Raw genomic sequence first — 24,553 nt, forward strand, 5'->3', positions numbered from 1 at the left:
TCTGTGGTCCTTCCGCCACAGTGTAACAGAACAGCTGTTTTCTTCCTTTGGGGTCTGAGTAATGGGATCTTCAGTCCTTGTCTGGAAGCCACCTGACGCTTTTTGGTCAGAGGGGCCACAACACAACAGTGCCAGGACAATAACCTTAGTGCCACAATCTGCTGTCCCCTTGTCACAAGAGCTGCAGGTATGTGGGAACAACTGGGCTTTCTCCCATGCAGTCAACTTGGATCATTTCTGCTCCAGTAAATCCCACCTAAAACACTTCAGGATTCACTAACATTAGATGAGACACAACATGCCAGTATGCTAGCAGGTTTAATATCCTCTTGTCATGCTTTGACCTAACTCCTAACTGCTAGAAATAAATATTTTGCTCCAAGAAAGCTGTTGGTCGACGTGCTCACAGTTTTCCACCACCCCAACCCTTTTGCCCAGGGCAAGATGATGATGTGTTGGGTCTCTGTGTTACATAGCATGTCCCAGATGGACTGAGCACATCTAACACTGCCACTGAGATATAAGAGTGGAGCTGTCCCACAGCTGAGGGCAGGTGATCCAATGGGATCAAAAAAAAACAGGTGATGGTGAGCCTGGCAACTGTGCCCTTTGCTGATTCCTCAGAGTTGTCCTGTAATTCTTCCCACATTCAGAAGGAGTTGACCAAAGTCTTTTCTCTTGCCTGTGCTGAGTAAGCTATACATGAAGGTAGCTCCTTCTACCTCCCCCTATTTCCCAAGACAAACATTTCCACCTTCTTTAAAGCCAGGTGTGGCAAAAAACCACCTCCAGTGCTGAGCCAGCAGGGCTGTGTTCCTTCCCTTATCACCACTGTTTGCCCAAGAGCCTCACCTCGAGCAAGGAGAGCTGCAGGCCTCCAGCTGTTCTGAGCACAAGGGTCATTGCCTGGCCCAGGCTACGGTCTAATGAATGGAGTTTAAAGCTGGCCAGGCTGCCAGATTAGAGCAAGGGATTTGAGCTTCAGAGCTGCTACATCAGCCCAAGCCTGTGTTCTATGCACAGCCACATCAAGGTTCTGATGGAGGCTTTCAGGCTGAAGGAAGTGGTTAGCAAATATCTGGCTTTGGCTGTTACTTTGTGGAAACGTTGCCTACCTGGGCATATGGTAAGAGGGATCCAAAGAAAGATTTGGTGGAAATCTCCAGGTCTTCTTGGCATAACTTAGTCAGGACAGACGTTCCATCAGGACATCTGGGCACCACAAGACCTGGACCTGATGGCCGTTGTGCAGGGCAGCATGTCTGCCCATATCGCACGTGTCCATGGCACAGTCAGAAGGCTCTCTATTTGAAGAAATTGGTGGAAACCATGACGACAGACTGGGATCTGACATGGAATCTCAAATTAATTACAAATGGAAAGCCATCGTAGGTGCCAGCCTTTGTACTGGTGCTGGTAACTGTTTGGAGCAAAGCACTACTGTGTTCAAGAAATGTTTAGATGGTGGGACATGGTTTAGTGGGGAAATATTGGTGATAGGTGGACAGTTGGTCTAGATGATCTTGGAGGTCTTGTCCAACCTTGGTCATTCTATGCTTCTATTCATCGCTAGCTCAAGCTCTTCAGTTTATCAAAGAGGAAGGTAAAGAAAAGATTTGATAATGATCTTTACCTACATGATGAAAAGATTTCTCACATCAAAGAACTCTTTATGGTATCAGAGAAGAACACAGAAGCAACGGGCCTGGGAGATTATTTACAGTTTAAATTTATCTTACTTAAAGGTGCATGTTTTAAAATAGGGAGCAGCTGAAGTGAGCAAGGGCTTGGGCTGTGCTGGCAGCTCTCACTGCAAGCTTTGCACAGCTGTGCATGCCGGGACACAGGAGACAGCGTCGGCAAGTGCCCAGGACAGCTGGTGTGGCAAAGGGTACAACGGAGGCATGGGAGCAGGGAGGCTCATGTGAAGGACAGCAGGGGCTGCAGTCTTGGCTTGGGGATGTGGAGAGTGCAGAAGGCAGGCATTGGGCTTGTACCTCTGGCTGAGCATGGATAGGATCAGGCCTTTGTTTTCTAACTTGGTCTTTTTGCCTATGGCAACAACGTAAAAGACATTTCCCTACTGGAACTGACATGTAAGCCTCCATTTCAGGCATTTCCAGTTCAGTTCATTATAATTTTTCAGCCAAGTTGTAAGAGCACAATCTTTCAAATTAGTTTCACAGATCAGCAGTCCTTAGAGTCTTGATTTTTTTTATTTTACTTTTTAAATCAAGTAGCTTAAATGAAACATTTAAATTGTTATAGCTTAATACATACCACTGTATGAAGTCTGTACCTAATGATACCGCATAACCAGCTCTTGCTTCTTTTCAGCTTTGAGACTCTCCTCTAAGTGTTATTCTCTCTTGCCTGACTAGAGATATGTGCTGAGGGTTTTCACAGAAGCATAATTCATTCTCTTTGGTTTTCTCCTGCAGTTTCTAAGCAGAAGCCAGGCTAAAGGACAGAGTGAAATAGCAGCCCTTTGCCTATGCTGCTCAACACCCGCCATTAGGGAGGAAAAGGGATTTCCGTTCCTCTCTCCCATGGCACTCTGAGTGTCTTAAGAGTAAGCTTAAATCTACTGGGACATGACCGTGGGCTTCCTCTATCCACATAAGCTCAGCACCAGTAATTCTGACTCCACCTCACTGCCCTGCAAGTAATATGTTCTGCCTCTGCAAAGCTGTATGTAGCCTTTTGTACTACTGGCTGCTTCTAGACATGTGTTTTCTGCTCTGTATTTTCATAGCACATTGCTCTGCTGCTGCACTGTGTGCACTCTGGGATCTTTTGCAAAAAGCAATGGGATCCAGTCAACTGACGTAAACCAAATAATTCCCATGATTTCTCTTGCCAGGTCCCATTTCTCCACCAGTGTTTGTGAGCTAGACCTCAGTATGTACCAAGTGGTCAGCAGCTGGCAGGAAGCACCAGCAATCACAGCAATCCTCACAGCTCAGTTTGCAGCAGGCTCTTTGGATTCCTGCCTGTCAGTCATACACAGACTTCAGAGCGCAGTTAATAGGGTATTTAAGAAGGAAAAAGTTGAAATCTGACAGATGTTTTTCACTGAGCTCTTCCTGAAGCAGCAGACTGCTGGGGCCGAGTCAGTGCTGCAGACCTGGGAAAACCTGCAGCATGTAGTGCTTTTGGATGTCCAAGGCTGCTTCCTTCCAGGGGGCATGTCCTGCAGCACAGCCCATTCTTGAATGCTGTGTCCTAGCGCTCATTCTGGGATGTGTCCTTGGCCTCTGCTTCCCTGACCGCAAGATTTCACACACTATTTGGACAGCAGGAAGAGCTTCCCACTCTTCCCAAGATGAAAGAATGAAATCTGCTCATAGGTAACTGAAAGGCAGAGGGAGAGGCATCTCCAGGATGTGCAGGGACTCAGAAGCACAGACAGAGAGATGCACCACCCTCCTCGAGGCTAGAGGCGAGCTGTGAACAAGGCTGGCACATTTGTAAGAGATTTTAATTACAATTGCTGCACATTTTATTATGCATGTGGCACAGTGTGAGGATGTTTCATACAGGCATTAAAATGCATCTTTAGGACACAAGGGAAACGTTATTTTTACTGAAAAATCTACAGATACATTGGCTTTCATGATAAGGCAAGGATCTCAGCATGTATAAGACTCAAAAGCATGAATGGAGGGCACATGCAAAATGGAAATGAATGCATGAGATTAATCTGCGTGCATTTGAAAATAGTAACAGTACATAATGCTGTGCACAGCTAAAATCTATTTTAAACTGTTTATATAGTACAAAAGTGTATGTTCTCAAGGCCTCCAGTTTGTCTGTGTGGGTTGGTCAAAAAAGTTATGACATGCTGAGAAAGCATTTGCGCCTTGTATTCCTTTTTTTTTTTTTTTTCTTAAGCAGAAAAAATGCGGGCTTAAAAGAGGAGAACCTGCAAAATGCTTAGAGGCCAGTTGTTAAGACAGTTGTTGCCTGTGCTCTCCAGGACATGCATCAGCCTCACCAACCTTTGAGCAACTGGATCTCACAGCTACTGACTGCCTCCCTCTCTGTCATTCCTCGTGAGCTTTTTCACTTAAGCCTTCTCTTTTTTTGTCTCTTGGAGGATGTGGGCAGCTCCATGTCACATCCTTCCTTGGGCTTTTCTTCCCCTTTCAACAGAGATGAGTGTTACTGAAGCACCTTGATCAGCACACTGTGCACTGAAAAATAGCTAGTTCTGCAGAAACATGCAGAAAGAGGCGTATCTCCACATGCTTTAGAATATTTCTTTCTGCACCATGTGTGTATTGTGATTTGGTATCATCTCATACTGGTGCAGAACTAAAAAACTAGGCAACCCAGTGAAAATGTAGTTTTAGGTCTCATGCTCTTTTGTATGTATCACAATAGCAATATTGGGCAAGCCCATGAGATGTCAACTTCCCAGCTGGAGAAAAGTAGCACATGGCCATCGGAGGAACAGGAGTCAACATGGTGTCAGGTGGGTGTGAGCAGGAGGCATGAGAGCTGGAGATATGAGAGCTGGAGCAGTGGCTGTGAAGAATGCTCTTACAGGGAAAATAACGATGTACTAATGCATGTAGGAGAGAAAAATCTATACGGAAGAGAAAAGATAAGTGAGAAAAACACTATCCTACCAGAATCTTCAGCTATATTAAGTACTGCTGCATTATCGTATCAAAAAGCTAACTGGGGAAGATTCCAGCCTGCCTGATGCTCTGCAGGCCACCATGTCACCTGGCCACAGATTCAGCAGCTCTGGCTCTGATCTACTTTTACACCAGCTTTGCATATCCTTCCTGAGAATACTGGCTTCAAACTGTAAGTCTTTCAACCTTTTGCTGCAGAACCAATCTCTTCTTTTTATGTTCCTGTTAACACTAGTCTGCATCCACAAAATTAGTGAAAACATACCCACCACTGACAGGCCTGGAGCATGTCCCCTTCTCTTTCCTTCACTTGTTAGGTGTGCCAGGGGTCATGGTCAGCACCAAAAGAAATTGCTTGATAGCCACGTTCAAGATGCTGGCATGCATAGTCCCCACAAGCAAACACTAAAGGGCAGCCCTTGGCCACCAGCCAGCGATTGGATGCTGGGATGAGCTTTGATCAATGCAGCGCTGGATCAATAGTGAGCACGCAAGAAAGCAAGCAGCAAAATGATATGACAGGGAATGCCATTGAGAGGGCCTGGCAGATGCCAGCAGGAACTGATTCAGAAAGGAGATGCAGCCCCACCCATTCCGCCATAAGAAAATTTTTGTTGTCAAAGTGGGTTTAATAACATCTGTCAAAATGTCAGGTGCTTTGTAGCAGGGAACTGTGCTGGGGACACCAGTCACTTTAAAGTGAGATAGCCCAGACTAACTAGCAACAAAAGTCAAGCGCCAACAAATTGCTGTTGAGCAGAACGGGTATTTTGATATAATGCCAGAAAGAGCATCTCTGCCCCTGAACAGAAAATGATGGAGATATAGAATTCAAAGAGATGCAAAATAAGTATGACAGCAACTAACAATAAAGACTACCGGACAAGAAAACAAATAAAATGATTAAGAAATAATCATACATAATTCCACCCTTTGTTCTTAAACTTATCTGTACACAAAAAAAGACTGCACTAAAAGATGTGGAATTTCTTATACTTTTGTGATATAAAGCTCTCTTACCATTATATTGTGAGTGACTCCAGCCCTTCTCATTCACTCCTTTTCAGCCTGCTGCTGTTCACCACACTGATGCTTAGCCTTAAATTAGAACATTATTTCTGATCAATCATGCCATCATAAAAAGTAAGACCTTCTTACTTATTTACTTACTAATCTTATTTGACTGTACTTGAGGGCTCCACAAGAACTAAAATGCCTGACCTATAGCAAAAGGAGCTGTTTCCTCTCCATATGACATCATCACACATTTCATTGGATTCTAACATCTGAAACATTTCTGTAAGGATTGGCTTGGACATAATGGTAAGCTCCTTGCATTTGGTCTACATTTAGCTACAGAGAGGCATTACTGATTTTTACTTTATTTTAATGCAAAATATCTGGTAAAATCCATGGGCTTTGAGAGTTTCTTTTAAGCTAAAAAAAAATAACAAACAATCCTACAATTAAAGGAGCGCACAGAAAAGCAGCAGAATATTTCTACTTATTTGCAAACATATCAATCTAAATTTTAACTTTCCTTCATGTACTCTGACTTGCTTTACCTCACATGGGAGTAGCACAAAGCACAGGAAGTCCAAAGCCAGATAATCTGCAATTACAACCATTCCATTCTGACACAGCTATGCAAAGCATCCCGCACACAGCCAGCTTTGCCTCTCCATCAGCTCACCATATCCGCCCCGCATCTCTCTTCTGCCCTGCATGTGTCCGTGTACATATTCCCTTTGGTGTGATAAGTTGGCTTCACACAGTGAATAAACTGAAAAATCCTTCAGAGCAAATGGGGAAATTTTCTTTTTTATCTTCATAACAAAAATGCCAACTATGGGGACTCATTCTTTTTTTCCCCACAATGGGTTCAATTTCTTAATGGTCCCTTTACTAGAGTCTTAATTGTAGAACAATGATTTGGGCAATGTAGGAACCATGCTGCAGCGCAAAGGCAATAGACAAAGCAGCCAGAGGGAAAGCCGTGGTCCTCTGTGCTGCATGAAGGGCTCTTCTGCTGGCAGCAGCAGCAGAAGGTTCAGAGAACAGCAAGAACTCAGCAGTCAAGAAATCCACGTTATTTGAAATTCCCATCCAGCCAGGCGTGCAGCAGTGCCCAGTGTGGGGACATGACCCTGGAGAGCAGTCTCCAGTAGCAGTGCTGAGGTCAGCAGCATTCCTGAAGCAGCATCAGCCAGGAGAAGGGCCATTTGTTCACCTGGCAGTCCTCTTTCTGATCAGTACAAAACCATACTCTGAAAGCCACCTGCTTCCAAACTGCCCACACCTCCCCACAGCCCCATAACCCAGCCAAGTACTGCTGCAGGGATTCTCTGGTGCTTCTCCTGTCTCTCAGAAGGAAGGGCACACACCAGTCACCCAGCCTGACCCCTGTAATACGTCAACCCCTCTAACTCCCGTGTGCGCACATGGATGACACAGGAGCGCTCCAAGGCTGCAGGCTTGCTGCCAAGCCACAGCAGCTGCCTTCAAGGAGCAGAAGCTGTGTGGGAGCAGGACGACGTACATCCTCAGTCCCTCCTGTTTCTTGCGGGCGTGCAATGAGGGAAGGCAGAGACTCTCGGCCCTCCTTTGGGACGCGTGATGTCAGCAGAAAGCCATGGCTCCTTCCCCAGCCCTGCTGGCACCTCAGCTCGTGTAACCCAGCATCCTCCCAGCCACCTCCCAACAGCCCTCCCCTGCGCAGTCCGCTTTGCACACAGCCCTGTGCCCTTTCCAATTAAAGAGACCCGCTCTTCCCTCCCCTCAGCCCGTTCTTTCAATCTAACTCCCCCACACTCGGCACGGCCTCCTACCCTGCCCTTAAGCGCTCCTCCCACACCCTCCACGCCGCCCCTCCCACCTCAGCGCGGCTATTGATGCCGCACTGCCCGCGTTATGTAACGGCGCGGCGCGGCCATTGGCCGCCGAGGTCGGGCGGCGCGGGCGCTGAGGTGGGGCCGCGCATGCGCGCTGATCACTCCCTTCCTCCCTCCTCCTTCTCTCGGGCAGCGGTGGCGGCAGCAGCGGGGCCGCGCGGAGCCGTCTCCTCCCGCTCGCCAGGGCCCCCAGGCCGCGCTCCCAGCCGGGTGAGGGGAGCGGGGCCGGTCGGGATGCGGCGAGGCGGGCCGGTCGACCGGCCTCAAGGGGATGGGGGTGGCCGCGGCCCAGACGCAGGCGCGGAGGCCTCCCCGCCTCGGGCCGCGCTGCCGGGCTCCGCGAGCGACGGGAGCGGGCTGCAGCCGTTTCCTCCGCCTTCCCGCGCTCCTAAGCGCCCCGGTCGAGGGGAGCCGTGAGGCGGCGCGCCGCGGCGCTGCGGGCGGGCCGGCTGGCTGGGCCCGGCGTCGCTCGGCGGGGCGGCGGAAGCGGCTGCGGCGCCGCGCTCAGGGCCCCGGAACCGCCCGCTCCGTCCGCGTATTACAGGGAGCGGCCCGCGCGGGGCACCGAGCGCCGCCGTCCCGCTGCCCGCAGCGCGTGCTCTCGTTCCGCGGCGCGTTGCTGTGCGTTCCCGGGCGCTCGTGCTGGTTTATTTCAGAGCAGTGGGCCGGCGTGCTGCGCTCCGGGAGGGTGTGCCTGGCAGCGGGAGCGGCGCCGCTCTGTGTGCTGTGGGCACGCTGACGGCTGCGGGTGTGCGCGGCTTCTGTTTTCGATATCGAACTTCAGGATAGATTTTAGCCGCTTTCTTAGTGTGCTGATGGTTCGAGTAATCTCAGTTTTCCAGTAATTAAGTATTTATTTCACGTGTTCCAGCTTCATTAATGTAACTTGCAGCATTTAAATGGTGTTTTTCTGCTTGCAGGCATCGTAGGGAGGTTGGTATGTGTGAGCAGATGTTTTTGTTTGTGTTTCCTTGTTTGTGTCATAACTCGAAGCATCAGCTGTCTGATGCAGGGCTTGTGACCGAGCTGTTGCAACCTATGAGTTATGCTCTTTTCAAGGGACTGACATACAGAGTAACACACAAATGCTTTTTGGAAATTTCTGCCAGTAGCCCCTAAATTTTGAAGGATTTCTATAATGCCAACAAAATAGAACCAAAATATATTCAGTTGTTCCTTTTAGTGTGTGCAAAGCGATTGGCAATACCTCTACTTTTTTCTTTTTATTTATTTATTTATTTATTTATTTTTTGTAATGTGGTTGTGATGTTCTTGTTGAGCCAAGCTGTACATGAAGGGAGTGAGGCCCTGGCCGGGATGTTTCAGAGTCACTGTAACATCTGCTGAAACTGAAACACAGGCTGGTATTTTCAGTTTAACTTACCACTGCTTCTTATTGCCACATGTATTTCTGTACGCTTGTTAATAAAACTGGTGTTTTCTTGTGTTCAGAGAGATTTGATTAGTCACGTAGAAGGATAATAGCTATGGAGTTACTTGGAGTTATGAATTTCTTTGGAGAAAGTGATGAGGAAAGGTGAGGGAGCACTGAAGCTGTAGCGTGACTCTTCTCCAAAGGGCTGGGTAGTGGTGTTATACACCATGAAAAAGGGGACCATTGCCTGGGTTTGCAGTGGTTGCAAGCTGTTTTGGGTCAGGACTGTCCTGCTTGGAGTTGAACACCGTGATGTTTTGTGTCTAGGAACTTATGCAGTACTAGTGAATTTCCAGAAGCAGACGAAGTTTCAGATAAGCTTCCATTTACAGGAGTTGTACTGTGCTGGAGCTCAGTGTGCGGCAGGGTGAACAGCCCACTCAGTGGAAGGCCTCAGTCCTTGTGGGAAGGACTGTGAGGCAGAGCAGTTGTGTCCATGCAGTGTGTTTTCCATCCATGCAGTGTGTTCTCCTTAGCAGCAGACACAGTGCACAGAGGGGTGATAACTAGTCAGCCGACCTGTTTATAGCATGTAGGCCTTAATAGTTGTCTTTGAAAAATCAGTAGCTTCAGTAGCTGTCCTGAGCTTTTCTGTAAGCCCCACAGCTGGATTAGGCATGGGACACGAGGGACTGTAGGGAAGATAATAGCTGGAAGTGGGCTGCTGCCTTACGTAACCACAGTCTGAATTCTGTTCTGTTGGTGCGCCCGAATCCTGCCTGGCGTCTGCTCTGGGGGTGGGCTGTGAGCTGAGCTGGGTGTCCTTGTGGGCTGTGTGCAGGTGGAGTGCTCCTGCTGCAGAATATGCTGCTCTGCTTCTCTGTGAAATAAGGTTTTTGTGCCTTGTTTCTGTTCGTGGTGGACCTTCTAATGGCAGGTGGTGGTGGTGTCAGCTTCCTTTGTGCTTCTGGGTCACGTAGAATAGTGGCTTCTGGTAGAGGCAGCTTTATGTCCTTTCAAGAAATATGCAGGCATGCCTGTAAAATCAGCTGAAAATTGCAAAGGTGGCCACCTCTGAAAGCATCCTATGATAAAGAAGGATGCTGCATCATTCTTACCATTCCTGACTCCAAAGCTGATTATAAACAGGTACCAGAAGACAGCGATACAGCTTGGGGAATAGTGATTTCCTTTTCTTGAAACCTATTCCAAGTTCCAGAAATAAGAATTGAGTATCTGTTAAACAGTGTTCAAATTTACATGTTGAGGGGTTTTTAAAGGAAGAAGCCTTAGAATGGACTAGAGAGCTATTGTGTCTCTTCAGAAAGCTACTGAAACCAGAGGGTCTCCATGAAGTAAGGAGCTTGAACAGATGTCTGTTGTGTATGAATTATGGGAGTTGTGGGTCAGAGCGCAGGGGCAGAGCACATGACTACTTACATTCATAGTTACAACTTCTGAGTCAGCTAGCAGCACTAGTTTCTCACACTTGCAGACTAAATGTCTTCTTTCTGTTTGTAGATATGGCTCGTGGACAGCAGAAGATTCAGTCACAGCAGAAAAATGCCAAAAAGCAAGCTGAGCAAAAAAAGAAGCAAGGGCATGATCAGAAGGCTGCAGCCAAGGCTGCCTTGATATATACCTGCACTGTCTGTAGGGTAAGAGAAAGTGAAGATGAAGTATTATTGTACACAGATGTGTCTCTAGTAATTGAGATATGAGAAACTGTGAGAGGCGTGTACTGATCTGTTTCAGGTAGTTTTCTTGCCTTTTGAATTGCAAGGGTCAGTGGGCACTGTTAGTATGCTGTGTCTAAAGTGTAGGAGGTTTGAGAATACTTCTTGATCAACCTCTAGATAGACCAGTTCCATCATACAGAAAAGATCTTTCTGTCTTAACATCCATGGTTATCAGTGTTAATGAAGAGAGGGAAAAGTCATATTATGTGGTTCAATATACACCAGCTTCTGTTAGAATAGATGTTTTAACAGGAAATCAGAAATTAGAGCACTGTTTGGGTTATACTTCCCTTCTGGTTGTTTTTCCTGTGCATATGCTCATTTTGGAGCTGAAGGATTAATTTGTCATTTTCACTTAAATGGTCAGTTTTAGGATTGATTAGGATAGATTTGTCACTTTGAGTGTCTTAATCAGGGTTCCAAATTAGGTTCACAAGTAAAATAAAACATGGGAGGATAACAGGTTTTGTACTGTCCTGTAGCTCTTGTACTGCACTTTAAGTTAAATGTTTCTCTTTAATCAGACACAAATGCCGGATCCCAAGACCTTCAAACAGCACTTTGAAAGCAAACATCCTAAGACTCCACTTCCTCCAGAACTGGCTGATGTTCAGGCATAAAGATATCTACAGGTCATTACTTTTATCAGATAATCATTTAAAAATTAAGGTATATTATCACTTGTTTGTTTGTTTTTTTCCTCACTCACTTGGACTTGAAAGATGCTTTATTTTTTTAATATAGAAATTAAGTATAGGTTAAATTTATGCCGTTCTTACGTGGTTGAAATGGTTGTCATTGCATGCAAGATCTTTTGAAGGGAGGTATTAACATTATTTGAAATGGTCGTCCTTAGAGATATAGGAATACTTTATTCTTCAGTTACTGCTTTGAAATGTTAGCTTCCACAGTTCTTGCTTGGAACAAAATATTTATGATAAATGTGCCTGTTGTTAGAAACCATGTAATGAAAGCAGAATTGTTTAGCGCATTTCTAATGATTCAGCCTTTTTGTTCCTGAAGTTATGCAAGTGAATGCGGGGTTTTTTCTGCATTCAGATACAAGATTGAACCTCTATTTTCTCTCTAGAAGGTTTCTTAACAGCCAGTTGTTAGATTGTAACTGAAACAAGTTACAATTAAAGGCTGGAATAAGGTGAAAAACAGAGTTGCGGTATTTCTTTCACTCTAAGGTAAACAGCATTGTGTAACAGTTCAGCTTAACTGAGTTATTCTTATTTTTTATAGGTGAAATCATGGCACCTATTGACTCTTCTACTGTCAGACCTTACATAACAAACCTGCAGCTGCTTTTCTAAAACTGTTGATCAGCAAAAATGAAGGGGCTACAGAAACATTCATATTTTTATGCTGTTCCCTCTTGGGCTTCATGCAAAGACAATTGTGGAAATGTACAGTTGTGCCCTCTTTGGAAATCCTGAAAAATCAGTCCATACTTGTTATAAAAACAAAAAATTTTTTACAATTGTAATTATATTGATGTTCATATTGTGTAAAATAACTCATTTAATAAAGTAGTACTTTGATTTTACAATATCACAGATTAAATGCTTGTAGAAGTTCTGTTTTAACTTTCTGCATTATCTGCCTTATAAAACAATAAAAGACAAAGTGGAATCTTCCCCATCCTGCTAAAACACGAGCAGTATCATTCCACTGAAAGTAATGTACATTACAGTAAATTAATTTTAACGCGAGAGGGAAGCTGCTCAGATTGACTGTTCGGTGTGGTGCCTGCTTGAGCTCAGTCACTAATGTTCCAGTTACTGACTCAAGAGGCACAGCAAGCTCCCGAGAGGCTGCAATAGTATTGTGAGACTTTGTTCTACGGTTTTGTCCTGTGTATTGGAGTCAATTTCTACAAGCCATTTCAAATGGGATTCCCGTACTGTGAGGGCTTGAGCTAGTTCCCTAGAGTCTTGCACTGGAGAGACTGGTGATCCCTAATAGTTGGTAGTTGGCCGAGGAAGCTGGGAGGTGGTAAAGTTTAATGCTTTTGTGTATGCTGGCTTAAAAGATGCTCGCAAATATTAGTTTAAAAACAATTCTGCTCTTAGTTGAAAATTTAATTTGAGAAGAGTACTGAAGTTACTCGAGCAGTCAGCCACAAGTGTTCACTCACAAATGCATCTGGTTATTTTAGTAGCGGCTCTTGAAGAAATACATAAAATAGCCAGCCATTAATAACCTTTCTTTGCAACGAGCCTAAAATAAGCCTGTTGGAAAAGAGCCAAAATAACTGAAATGATATGGCTAGCTTAAGAAATTGCATGTGATTAAAGTTGCATTGACAAGAAAAAGCTGGATAATAGCTCTCCGGCCAAGAGCATTTGAGAAGCTAAACATAATTAGCCTTTAAGTGTTCTGGGCTCAGTTCTAATCCCAGATGTACGGTGCAGAAGTAGTGGAAAAACATCTGATTTGTTCTGGAGGATCTGCTGTACAAAAAACCAACCTATCTTTGGCATTTGGAGGGGGCTTATTTAAGAGCTATCATCTAGAACTCACAGTAAGAAGCACCACTAGAATTGCTGTGATTTATTGCGGTTACAAGAGATGTAAAAACTCTGGCAGTCCGAGTAACCCTTGCTACACAGCAGGACTGTACATCTGACCTTCACATGGCTTCCTGAAGTCTAGGACCATAGTCTCAAAGACTCATTCACTTAAAAGAATGCACTTGGTATTTTATTATATAAAGTCAAAGCCTTTGTCTTCGTCCACTCATTTGCTTTTTAATGAACTACTTCTGTGAGACTAGCTTCCTGTCCTCTTTGCTGTGACAGTTTCTGTGTAAATACTTATTTTGACATGAAGTTTCTCTGTATTATAGTCACTCCAGGATAACCTGAATACCACTTTTATAATGTTGTTCTCCTCTGCGAGTAATCCACTGCACTTGTACACCTGACATCAGAATGTAACCCTTCATTTGATTTTCTTTGTTGTTATCAATAAGTATATCCTGACAAACTGGTTCCCACAGAGTAAGAGATCTGCTGTATGGAGGAGAGGTACTTAAATGTTCTGATACTGTAGTCTGTCTGAAATACACCAAGTGCAAAATGGATACAAATGTTTCTTGCACTGTTTGGTAATTGGTAATCTGGTTTTACTCTGGAAAATGTTCTGGGATGTATCCCTGTAGTTTCATCTTGAGGTGAAGTATATGTTCTATTCTTTCAATTCAAATTGTGTAGCATTAAATAAAAGGGTTTTGTTTTATAAGCACACTCAATTAATGAGCGTTCAAAAGCTGGAAAGTTGCATCAGTAGCAAGATGGTGAAGTTAGAATTGTATTTTCAAGACTGTATGATGCTCAATTAGAAAACACCTTATGAAGTAATGTTTTTTCTGTGTAGCTTCTAGAAGGCAAGAGCGATCCTCAGTCATTAGGACCCCTCGTTACAGTAGCTGCAGTCTCAAATACAGGAACAAGTGAAATCTACAACTGAACTGTTTTAAAGGCTTTATGAGTGTAGTGGGGATGCTCTACTAAATGAGGGAATAGTTCTTATTTAGGATATCTGTGATATTCTTTTTATCTAAAAAATCAGAGGAAGGACTAGGAGCCCTTCACCTTTTCCTGATCTGAAGAATGACACCCTGTTATCTGGCTAAAGACACAGTTGTGCATTGTAATGTGTCTGATTAAAGATAATAAAAATAAAATGTAAAATGTCATATTTTCTGCCTGCTTTTAAAAACAAGTATTACTGCATTTAAAGATTAACGTTGTAGCTTTGGACAGTCCTGGGGCTTGAAGCCATCTAACTTTAAAAGAGAAAAATTGGCATGGAAGATTTCCCATGTTCCCATGAGAAAGATCCATCTTTGTGTAGTGACAGTTTTTAGGTGAAGTATTGGTATGGATATCAGCTGTTGTGGGTTCTTGTGGAACAACGTTAAGAAATGATTGGGGATTTTCAAAGCCTGCATCTCTTTCAAAGCCTGGGAATCTCTGAATTGCATCTGAAATCAAATTTCAGCAGGGCTTCAAATGTTTGTAAAAAATTCTGTCTATTCTCAGAGAATGTGTCAGCATCTGTAGTTGCAGTGAGGTCATCTCAGGGTCTCGCAGTGATCAGTATCAGCAGTTTTGCATTTTGCATTGCCTGGACTTACAGAGGTAACACAGAGGTACAGACACTCAGATTTAGCCTCTCTAAGAGATTCAAATTTCTTGCTGTCAAAATGCTGTGTGAAAACTCTGAAATAGAAGTGGAAGGTGGTTGCTATGTATCCTGAAGGAAAGAGCTGGCTTTCTGCAGTGCTCTTGGAACGCCCCTGGGGTCTGTCCCCTGTGGTTATTTGCTGTTAAGCTGAAAACACTTCATCTCAAGTAAAGCTAATGACCAGGGGCTGTTTGCAAACCACGTAGTAATGAAGGAATTTGTAGCATTTCTGTAAACTGCGTTGAAGTATTCTCCTGTCTTGATAAAATGAGGTAATGGATAGAATTTCTTTTATTATCGGACACCAATGGGCTTCAGATCTGCTTTGTTTCCTGTTTTCACCGAAGAGACATGGGGGGTATCTTGCTTTCCTAAGAGAATAGTCTTCGTGAAGGCTGACCAGTGAGGTCAGTCAGAATTCACAAAAGCCAGCTTGTATTTCTGTCTGCTCAGCCCTGTTCTGCTGTATGTAATACTGGGGCCTTGATTTACCTATTTAGAACCTGGCAGGTTTTGTAGTGGACTTCGAATTCAGCCCCAAAAATCAGCTTTGAATGTGTATGCAGTGTGTGATCTTCCATATTCTATAGAGATGCTGCTGTAGTCCAGACAGTGAAAAGGTGTGAAGTTCTGTCTAGAATTTTCCTATCAGAGTTTTGAAAGTTATTTGGAAATTGTTAATGCATTCTCTACTGTCTTTTTTTCGTAAGGTTAAGGTACAGTAGAGACAATGTGAGGGAGCTGTGTTATCAGGGTAGTTTTCAAAGGTAGAATAGGTTGGATATATATTTTCTACAATTCTCTGATGTGGCTCTTAGCAAAGGGGTTTCTGGGAAAGGAGGAATCGGCATTTGTCCCAACATCATCATCCAACACAAGTCCATTCAAGCAGCCTCAAGTTTTTCAGGAAATACAGCACAGCTATCCTCTGAAAAATACTGTCCATAGCGTGTATAAAGATCAGTACAACACTGATGAGATGGTGAAAATATTTGTGTTCCCCATCCTTAGCTGTTACTAAACTGCAAATGATGCAAGTATAACTAAATGTAGGAGATCTTTCAGAGAAATAAGGGCTAAGGGAAATCTCAAAAAGCTGCGTAGCCCATCTCCTTGCTCTCAGATTGGGTCAGTTCTGCCAACACTAGAACAATTCCTTTTCTTTCTTGTTCTTAAACGCTTACAATGAAAAGGATCCCATGACTGTGTAAGCAGCGTGTACCACTGTTGAACCCCACAGCTGGAGGCTCTTGCAGTAAATCCCTGCTAGTTTGGTGAATTATTTACTGTTACTGGCAACAGATTTGACAAATGTGTCCTCATTTGAACACCGCTGTTATGTCCTAGTAGTTTTCAGTAAACCCAGGTAATTAATGCTCTTAACAGTACCTCTAAGTCTAGAGATTGTGCTCTCCCCTGGGTCCTTCAGTCTGACCATGAGTCTTAACGTGACATGAGTCTTAACTCATGTTGTCCAAAACGTGACCCAAAGTGTTGACAGAGGCCAGCGCAGTGTAGAACTGGGACTTGCAGACATCAGTTCTATCAACACACTGGAACTGTATTTGCCTTCTTCCAAGCACATCACACTGGGGCCACCCTGATAATCTTCACTTTCTGTCTATGTATTTAATTCATACTTACTGTCTTTAGTGGGCCTCAGACAAATCTACCAAGACAGCAGCACCCCAGTCTCCTGTACTGTTTGTAGTTCATCCGAGTATGATTTCAGTAGGGGATCTTGTGGAGGTCCTCTTTCACTCTGCAGTCTGAATTGTGTGTGGACATGTAGAATGGGATAGATCCTACACAAAGCCCTTCAGTTTTCTGCTTGAGTATCTTCCCAAGCTCCCAGCAAAAGCCTTGGTACTGACTCTCTAAGAGCACTGGTGGTCGGTAAGGATTGGAGCTTACAGCTTCACCTGTGAGGACTTCACCCAATGACCGTGTCTGAGTCCATGCATCCATGGCACCAGGCCTGTTTTCACGTGAGATGGATGTCAGTAAGGTACGGCATACCTTGTCCCTGACAAATCTGGGTTGGCAGATTTGCCTACTTCACTGACTGGCAGAGTTCCTTGTTTCTTCTTATATTCCTTGTATTTATCCTTCTGCTATCTTTCTCCGTGCTCTGTGTTCTCAGAGAGGAAGATGAATGGTCCACACTCATGTGGGTCACAGCTGGAGTATTGTATGTCAGGTGAGTCACCTATTACCAACACGAATGCCATCTAAATACTCTGAATACTTTAAGCCACTCTTTCCATTTCTTAGCATGCTTTGTTTAGTTAGCTTTTGAGTGTATGTGAACTTAAGTCAGAAATGTTCTTTATTTCTTATTAGTACAGCCTATCTTTCATTTTCTTCCTTTGCCTATCAAGTGATGTACCTGATCTTAACTTTATCTGGATATTTATAGACTGTTTGTAGCTGCCTTTTATAATCTTGGCTGTTTTATTTCACTCTGACGATGAAGCTCTTTGCCAACCATTGAGCTGCCTACAGACTCATTACCCACCTGCCTGTCAGAATGCACAGAGACTGTATAGAACACCCAGATTTTTGAAAGCACTTCTCAGTACCTTTTGGCCTTTTGTGTAATGGGGCAAAACACAAACCTTCTTTGTGTCCTACCTGGTGCTTGCAAAATTAAAGTATGCCTGGAAGACAAATGCACATTAATTACACTTCATATTCTCAGACCTACCAGATGGTCCTTAACTCTTAGCTTCTGCCTTTTGTGCCTTCAAGTTCAAGGAGACATTACCAGCTAATCGTTATTACTCTCTTTTGATACACGTCTTTAGTTGCAAACAGTCACTGCATATTTTGCAATAAAATGGTGCTTTATTTTGAAATATTGTGGATCTTTCGAAGAGTGAAAAATGGGTGGTTCTTTCCAAATGAAAGAATAACTGAACATTGATGTCTTTTCACAAGAACAGTTTAAATTGTTTATGTTCTGTTGGTATGGGAGTTCTCACAGTCACAACTGTCTGTTACAGTAATGCTTAACACAATGGCTCTTCCTGATTTTGAAAGTCACACAGTTCAGATTTTATGCCATAGGACTGTGCATGGTACAGGAACTGACCAGAATAACTGCCTATGCCATAGAACTCCTCTCCCTCCACACAGGAACAGACTGAAAAAGTAATTTAAATTTGTGACTGGGTTCTGCTTGCTTGGTTTTGTTTTCAATTTAGACAGTAAGTTTAGATTATGATGTACAAAAGCTGCTTAACGCTTGTAAAATATGTTTCCAAAAGGTGTCTGCTGCTGTGGTTGGCTCGTACCAAATCAGTGCTAAAAGGTAGCATTTCTCTTGAAGGCTAAGAAATACTGCTATTCAGGACCATGTTAAAAATGGTACACAGCTGCTTGGTGCTGCTCTAATAAATCACTCAAAGAATTTGCTATTGTGCATCTGAAAAAATGTGACACTGTTTAGTTTGGTTCATGTTTGGTTCATAACTTTGCCACTTACTAACGAGGAAAACTTGCCAGTTTTTAGGTCCGTTTCTAAGTTGACAAAGCACGCCTATGTTTTCCTCAAGTACTAATTTAATTCCGTGCGGTGAAGTTGGTAGGAACCTGGTTTTGCTATTTGATAGACATTCATAAGCGTGTGCAGAAGCCTACTAACTTGATGCTTTACTGGAGTCAGTTTCACTGATCTGACCAACACAGCAACACAGTTATTGTGTGCACCAGGCTAATGTAAGGATCATGTACAGCGCAGTGCCGGGTATGGAGGGCTTCACACACCGTAATTCCTAAAACCATGAGATATTTTCAAGCTGCAGTCATTCAGCCCTCCAAATTTCATCTGCTCTGCCCTGCTGTTTTATCATCAGCCCTTTCGTTGGAAGGCGGTGCGGGCAGTGTGACTGTGCAGACCTCACAGATGCTGGTGCCCCATGGACAGAGATTTGGAAACTGCTGTCCGAGGCACTTGCGAAATTAATTGTCTCTCTTGCCTGCTGTGTGGCTCTGGGCGTTTTCTCAGGGCTCAACCATCTCTGTGCCACTCCTCCCATTTCCCAGCTGGGGTGAGTGAATGAGGAGGAGTGCAGTCCTGTCACAATGAAACTGTCCAGCATGAAGCTACTGACTGCTAATGGAGGTTTGATTGCACTGCCTATTTTTAGCTGGTGGTGGCCTGACTTCACCTTTCACTGCTGCGATGGGGTAAAAGCAAGCTGACATTTGCAGACATGCTATCCTCTTGAAATGAGGCTCAAACAATTACACCAGAGTCGTGTCCTGCTTTCCCTAAACCCTGACTTTTAGCCCATTGGCTGAATACAGCCAAATCTGGGAAGAAGGGAAGTATTGTAGAGGCAGCTCTGTGCTGTGAGCTTTGTGAAAACAGGCAGATGGACAGAGGCAATGCTCTCTATGTCATTACTGGAGAGAGCAGTGGGTTAGAACTGCACAATATCCTCCCACAATGCTGGGCACCAAACGCTTGAGAAACGCCAAAATCACAAGCAACATTTCCACCGGCGCTTGCATTTCTTGAGTGGGGAAAGAGAACACAGGGCTGTGCACCTGGTTCCAAGTACCCACACCAAATGTGTTCATTGTCAGAGCTTTGGCCTCCCTCTCTACTGTCGACTGTGTGCCCTGCCGTCACCTTTGACCCAAATAGGGTATTTGCTGGCACTTCCATGGGACGGCTCAAACTGGCAGTCTGACAGAAAATGATCCCATTGACTTTGCTGAATAAGTGAGATAAGTCAGTCCCGGGCAGAGCCTGCCAAGTCCTGGTGCAGGGGAAGCAGGGTGAGCTTGGGTGGTGGTGTGAGATAGGAGATGAGGAGCCTTTCCTCTTCATCCTGGCGTGTGAACTGTGGCTGAGGGATCCCTGATCTTATACTGTCCTTGTACTGTATCTTGAGCTACTCCAGCTTTGACTGCTTCCCAGGGAGGCTGTATTTCTGTACGGGATTGGCAAAGAAAACCAGCTTTTCCTTGATAGCTGCTTTGTGTGAGGGGAGGAGCAGAGGAAGAGGTTGGATTTCAGCAAGACTGCAAGAGCAATTCACTCCGCCTTTGCTTACATGGGATGTTTGAACACTTGAGACTGGCTCAGAATTGATTGATTGTTAATGATGGTCAAGGTCCATTTAAAGGCAATAAACTAAGAATGTCTGAAAGAGATTGTGCTTTATATGGCACCTGCAGCAGATATTCAGCAATCAGTGACACATCATTCCCTAGCTAATGTGGTAATGAATGTGCCAAATCCTTGATTGATTCCTTTTCCTTTTCCATCCCTCCTTGTTGTGAGTTTGCCTACACCAGATCTCCACGTGCTATGCTGATACTTACCCAGGTACTCATCTATCCACATACTCTTACTCCTGAGCAGACTTATTTAGAATTGGTGTCTCAGGAAGGGAAAAAGCTGGACGGAAATTTAAACAAAGCTGATGCTGAGACTTCATTGTCAGCAGGGATGTTTATGAACTGCTTTTGACCAGAATTTGACTTCAGCGGGTCAGATACTGGAGAGCTGGCAGGGAGAGAAAGGAAGTCCTTCCATTTCCAGTGAGCTCCAAGGGAGGAAACGAGCAGAAAAAGTCAATGAAGCAGTCACTGCTCAAGAGGAGACTAGAACAAAAGAATTGGAGCAGCAAAGAGCACCATCAAAAAATGAAGGTGAGCCATGAACCCAAAAGCCAAAAAGAGTGCTGCATCCCAGAATTCCTTCAAACGGCTGTGATTCTCAAGCAGCTACCAATTTTTACCAACAACTCATTGGCTTAATTGCTAAAACTGATCATGACAAAATACTGAAACGTCATTCTGAAGGTTAGCATCCACCTTCTTAAAGCCAATAAAACCATTAATGTGTTCCTGGAGAGTGAATGCAAGACCTGGTGGTTTCTTCTTCATCCTTTTTTCCATCTTTTAAGCCAGTTTTCTAGGAAAGCTGTACAAGTCCTTCCTCTTCAAAAACATGATCCAGCTACTGCTTTTGCTCCCAGTAAGTCCTCTATCTTCCTCTTAGCTGTGAAATAAATAGCAGTCTTGCTCTCTTCCATTTCCATTTGCATGTCTAGCCCTGCTAGTATGTAATATCACCAGCTCCTGAGCCAAGGCTCACCACACCACGCTCACCCCAGGTGAACCCTGCCCTGCTGACACCCTGCAGGTCTGCCTTGCTGAATTGCCAGCACCTCCTGCCCAACCTGTTTGCTTCTCCCTTTTCCTTGGGCTTCAACTCATTTAGCTTTCATTTCATGTCTTTCTGTCTAGAAAAAAACAAGTCTCTGATTTGCCTTTCTCCTTGGCACGGTGCAAATAAGGACACATCTGTATGAGTGGCCATGTACCCAGCAAATACCCAACAAGCCGGGGAGCAGCACTGTCCAGGTCACCCCTGGGCATTGTCCATCAGGGCAAGAAGCTCATCTCTGTTTTGCAGCCCTCACCCTTGTCTTTTGTGGCAGCACTCAGCAGCCTCTCATTTATTTAATGCACGGTTCTCCTCTATAGCTGTCACTGTAATAGGAGAGCTTTCCAAAGGTTTTGCTTGCATTTATGTTCTGCTCGCATTTACGTTCTGCTTTCTCCTTTGTTTTCCAAAGTACTTTTTGTGCATGAACAACTGGGTGCTACACTTGCTCAGCTTGTTTGTGGCTCTGCATAACCACAATTCACATATTCTTTGTTACAGGGCTATGAGTAGTCAGCAGTGCAGACTAGGTACTGATTTAGCTCAGCCAGAGCAGGATGAGCCCCAAACACAAAGCTTCCTCTGCAGGTGGCATCTCTTCCTGTACAGATCCTTTCCCTTAAAAAAAATGACAAGCTGCTCATGATCACAATTTATAAAGCAATGTTTTCAGCTTCAGGCTCTTGCCATTTGGGCAGAACTACAGGGATACTCCTCCAAGAGGATCTCAGGGTATTCCCCTTCAATGCTGATGTATATTAGCCCAACAATAACCGATTGAGTAATTAAAACACCCACAAAAAATTGGAACACAAAGCTTCCTGTTTCAATCTGCATTAAGCCAGTTCACCACAGTGGCACAATTAAAATCTTTGGGCCAAATCCTCCTTGTCCTCTTCATATAAGCAACGCTTTGAGAGTAAAGGGATGAGTGAGAGCAGCATTTAGGCTGTACATTAATAATGCATGTCCTTCGGTTGGCAGGGAAGGGGCTGGCAGAACAAATGGAAGCACCCTGGGGTAAGAGGAAGAAAGCTTCGGCTCTGTGCTACCAACAGCACAGGCATGAAAGTATGTTTTGTTCTGCTATTAAATACGGAGATTTGGGTTATAATACCGTCTCCTTCCATTTTCTCCTCGTGGCAAAAATGAAACTGACCACAGCTAGAATTGTTCTATTTGGTTCTCACATTCCAGGAGCGTTCATTTTGACCTGCAGCATCCAATCCTCCCTGGTGGTTCCCTCTGGAGCTGCCCTGGCAGTAAGGAGACATTTGCCTCTCCTTTGTATCTTGTGGGGCTTTGCTTTTCCTTGGCCTGGATGTGCTGCCTTGTGTGCTCTGTGTTTATTGTTTTTATGGAAGGAATTCTAGACAGACATTATCCAGTGAATTTAGTAATAGGAGAGAAACAACATGAGATCCAGCAGCAAATTACCTCAGATTCTGCACATTGTAATAACACTGCACTTGTAGCATCCTTCCAGCCATTTGGTAGTGATTGCTGTAGTAAAACAAATTCATAATGTTCTTGTCTAGCTTCTTCCAAGCACGCCTCCCTGTTCATTACAGGGCTTTTTCTCTGGATGGTTTTTGTAATCTTATCATATCTGGTGCTTTTTGAGTCTTCAGAATGAAGCCAGAAACTCCTGTGTTAGTGCTGAAAGTTGTCACAGGCAGGTGAGTCATTTGCTCACCTCCACTTGTCAAAATAAGGCTCAGACAGGAGCCAAGATCTTCTGTGATCAGCGCCTGGCCAGTCCCTTGGTCTCCAGCATCTGATGGTGGTTACCCCACTAAAACACAGCAGGTGTGGGGGTTTCCATCTCTGCACAAGCTCTAGGCAATGCTGAGGGACTTTACCAAGGACCTTTGGCCCCCTCCAGGACCTTTGGCATCCTCCAGATGTGGCAGGGGACAGGGAACAGCTAAGATAGAAGAAAGAAGGTGACAGTGGGTGAGGAAAGGGGTTATGGCTTTACGTAAGTGATGCCTTGTTGGATGCGTTTCATTTCTAAGAGCAGTGCTGCTGAACAGAGGAGCTCCTGGATGCTGTGGGGCCATGGGGATGCAGTGCCAAGCCTCACACAGTGGCACAGGGCTGGGGACATCCCATGGCTCTGTCTGGGGAAGGTGGAGACTGTACTTGTGACTGATTTACTAGGGTAAATCAGTCATTTACTACTACAGGTTATTTTGTTCCTGCTGTAATGTTTGCTTCCAGTGATGCTGGATGCATTACACTCTTGAAAGATTAATTTGCAGAGTACCAAGAGCTTTCTGCTCTTACTACTAACCAAATCTAACTCAGTAGAGTCCCTTTTCTGGACCTTACACTCTGAGATTTGGCCAGATTCCTCAAATATCACAGTGTATACTGCTGTGAGTAGCATTATGCTGGCATTCTGGCCTCCTCTCCTGTGCTTCCTTCTTCCTCAGCTCCCTCCCCTGCTGGGGAAGCCCTAATTGTCCTATTCCCTCTGGGCTATCTCACCTTTCTGCCCATAGGCTACTCAGGACCAACTCTTCCTCTCTCCCTCACACACCCCTTGTACCAGGGATGTTCCTGAGCTGCCCCAGCACCCTCCTGCACAGGGCTGCCTGCTTCCCTTTCTCTCTGCGCCTCAGGTGCCCCAGGAAATCCCCCTTGATGAAATGTGTGACCTAAATCCTCCTCGTCTTCCTCCTGAAAACCACTGAGCCTGTGGTGCCACACAGCACTTCCTGCAGCAGCAGCAGCCCTGGAGCAGTGCAGCTCTGCACTGCAGAAGGGAATTAAGGAAAGGGCTCCACCAAGCCGGAACAGTGAGAGGAGCCTGCACAGGAAAAATGATTCAGCTGCATGCAGCTCCCCGCCATTACCCCATGAAGTATGATTGAGTACCGGAGTTCATGTCTACCTCTGTAAAAAGTTCCACAGGCATTTTATGGAAATTTCTGATCATGAAGACACTAAGAAAGCTCCACTGAGCTACTACAAGGGATGCAAAGATGACTTTAAAGCCAGCAGACCACAACCGAGCATTATTTCCAGGCTTTCCAGCTTGCTGAGCCATCCTCAGGAAGAAGTGGCTCAAGATGTCACAGGACAAAGCGTGAACCCACCACACTGCTCCTGCGTGGGGTTTGGTGGTGTTCCCCGGCTCTAGCTGTAAGCACAAAGAGGTTCTTTGGGTTTGCATTACTGCTGCTGAGCGAGGAGGCTACTCCTGGAGCTCAGACCCCTCAAAATTCATCCCCAGAAGCACCAGAACACTTTATTCCTGGCTGCCATGCCCCAGGTGACAGCTCCTGTGGCTACTGGGGATGTGGGCTGGGGTACTTTGCAAGGGTGATGCATAGGGGCATCACACCCTGACAGAAAATACAGCTGCTCCCCAGAGGACTGCTGGGCTGCAGCATCTGCACCAGGCAGCCACACGTATGCTTGTTGCTGCAGTGTCCCGAATGTCACCATAGAAACTCCTTCTCCAGGGCTGGAGATGCACACACTGCATTGGGCTGTGTTCCCACCTCTAG

General features: G+C 44.9%; 1 protein-coding gene across 2 annotated transcripts; it reads left to right on the plus strand.

Moving 5' to 3' along the window:
* The first annotated feature begins 7,640 nt into the window (after positions 1–7,640).
* Positions 7,641–12,213, plus strand: ZNF706 (zinc finger protein 706). 2 transcript variants are annotated; one of them, XM_042808645.1, is made up of 4 exons: positions 7,641–7,747; positions 10,434–10,570; positions 11,176–11,320; positions 11,900–12,213. In XM_042808645.1, exons 2-3 carry the CDS (start codon positions 10,436–10,438, stop codon positions 11,269–11,271), a joined length of 231 nt encoding a protein of 76 aa, XP_042664579.1. In that variant the 5' UTR covers positions 7,641–7,747; positions 10,434–10,435; the 3' UTR covers positions 11,272–11,320; positions 11,900–12,213. The 2 variants fall into 2 exon arrangements, with proteins under 2 accessions (XP_042664579.1, XP_042664578.1); XM_042808644.1 differs by having other exon boundaries at positions 7,642–7,747; positions 11,176–11,283.
* Positions 12,214–24,553: the final 12,340 nt, after the last annotated feature.

Source organism: Centrocercus urophasianus, unplaced genomic scaffold (assembly GCF_019232065.1).
Source record: "Centrocercus urophasianus isolate 14NV4802_14NV808 unplaced genomic scaffold, USGS_Curo_1.0 seq_11, whole genome shotgun sequence".
NCBI classification, from domain to species: domain Eukaryota; kingdom Metazoa; phylum Chordata; class Aves; order Galliformes; family Phasianidae; genus Centrocercus; species Centrocercus urophasianus.

What these genes read in the sequence shown, in the direction of transcription:
- ZNF706 (XM_042808645.1), top strand. Translation starts at nt 10,436, where the DNA reads ATGGCTCGTGGACAGCAGAAGATTCAGTCACAGCAGAAAAATGCCAAA. An exon ending in ATACCTGCACTGTCTGTAGG is followed by an intron (nt 10,571 to 11,175) that starts GTAAGAGAAAGT and finishes CTCTTTAATCAG; the next exon opens with ACACAAATGCCGGATCCCAA.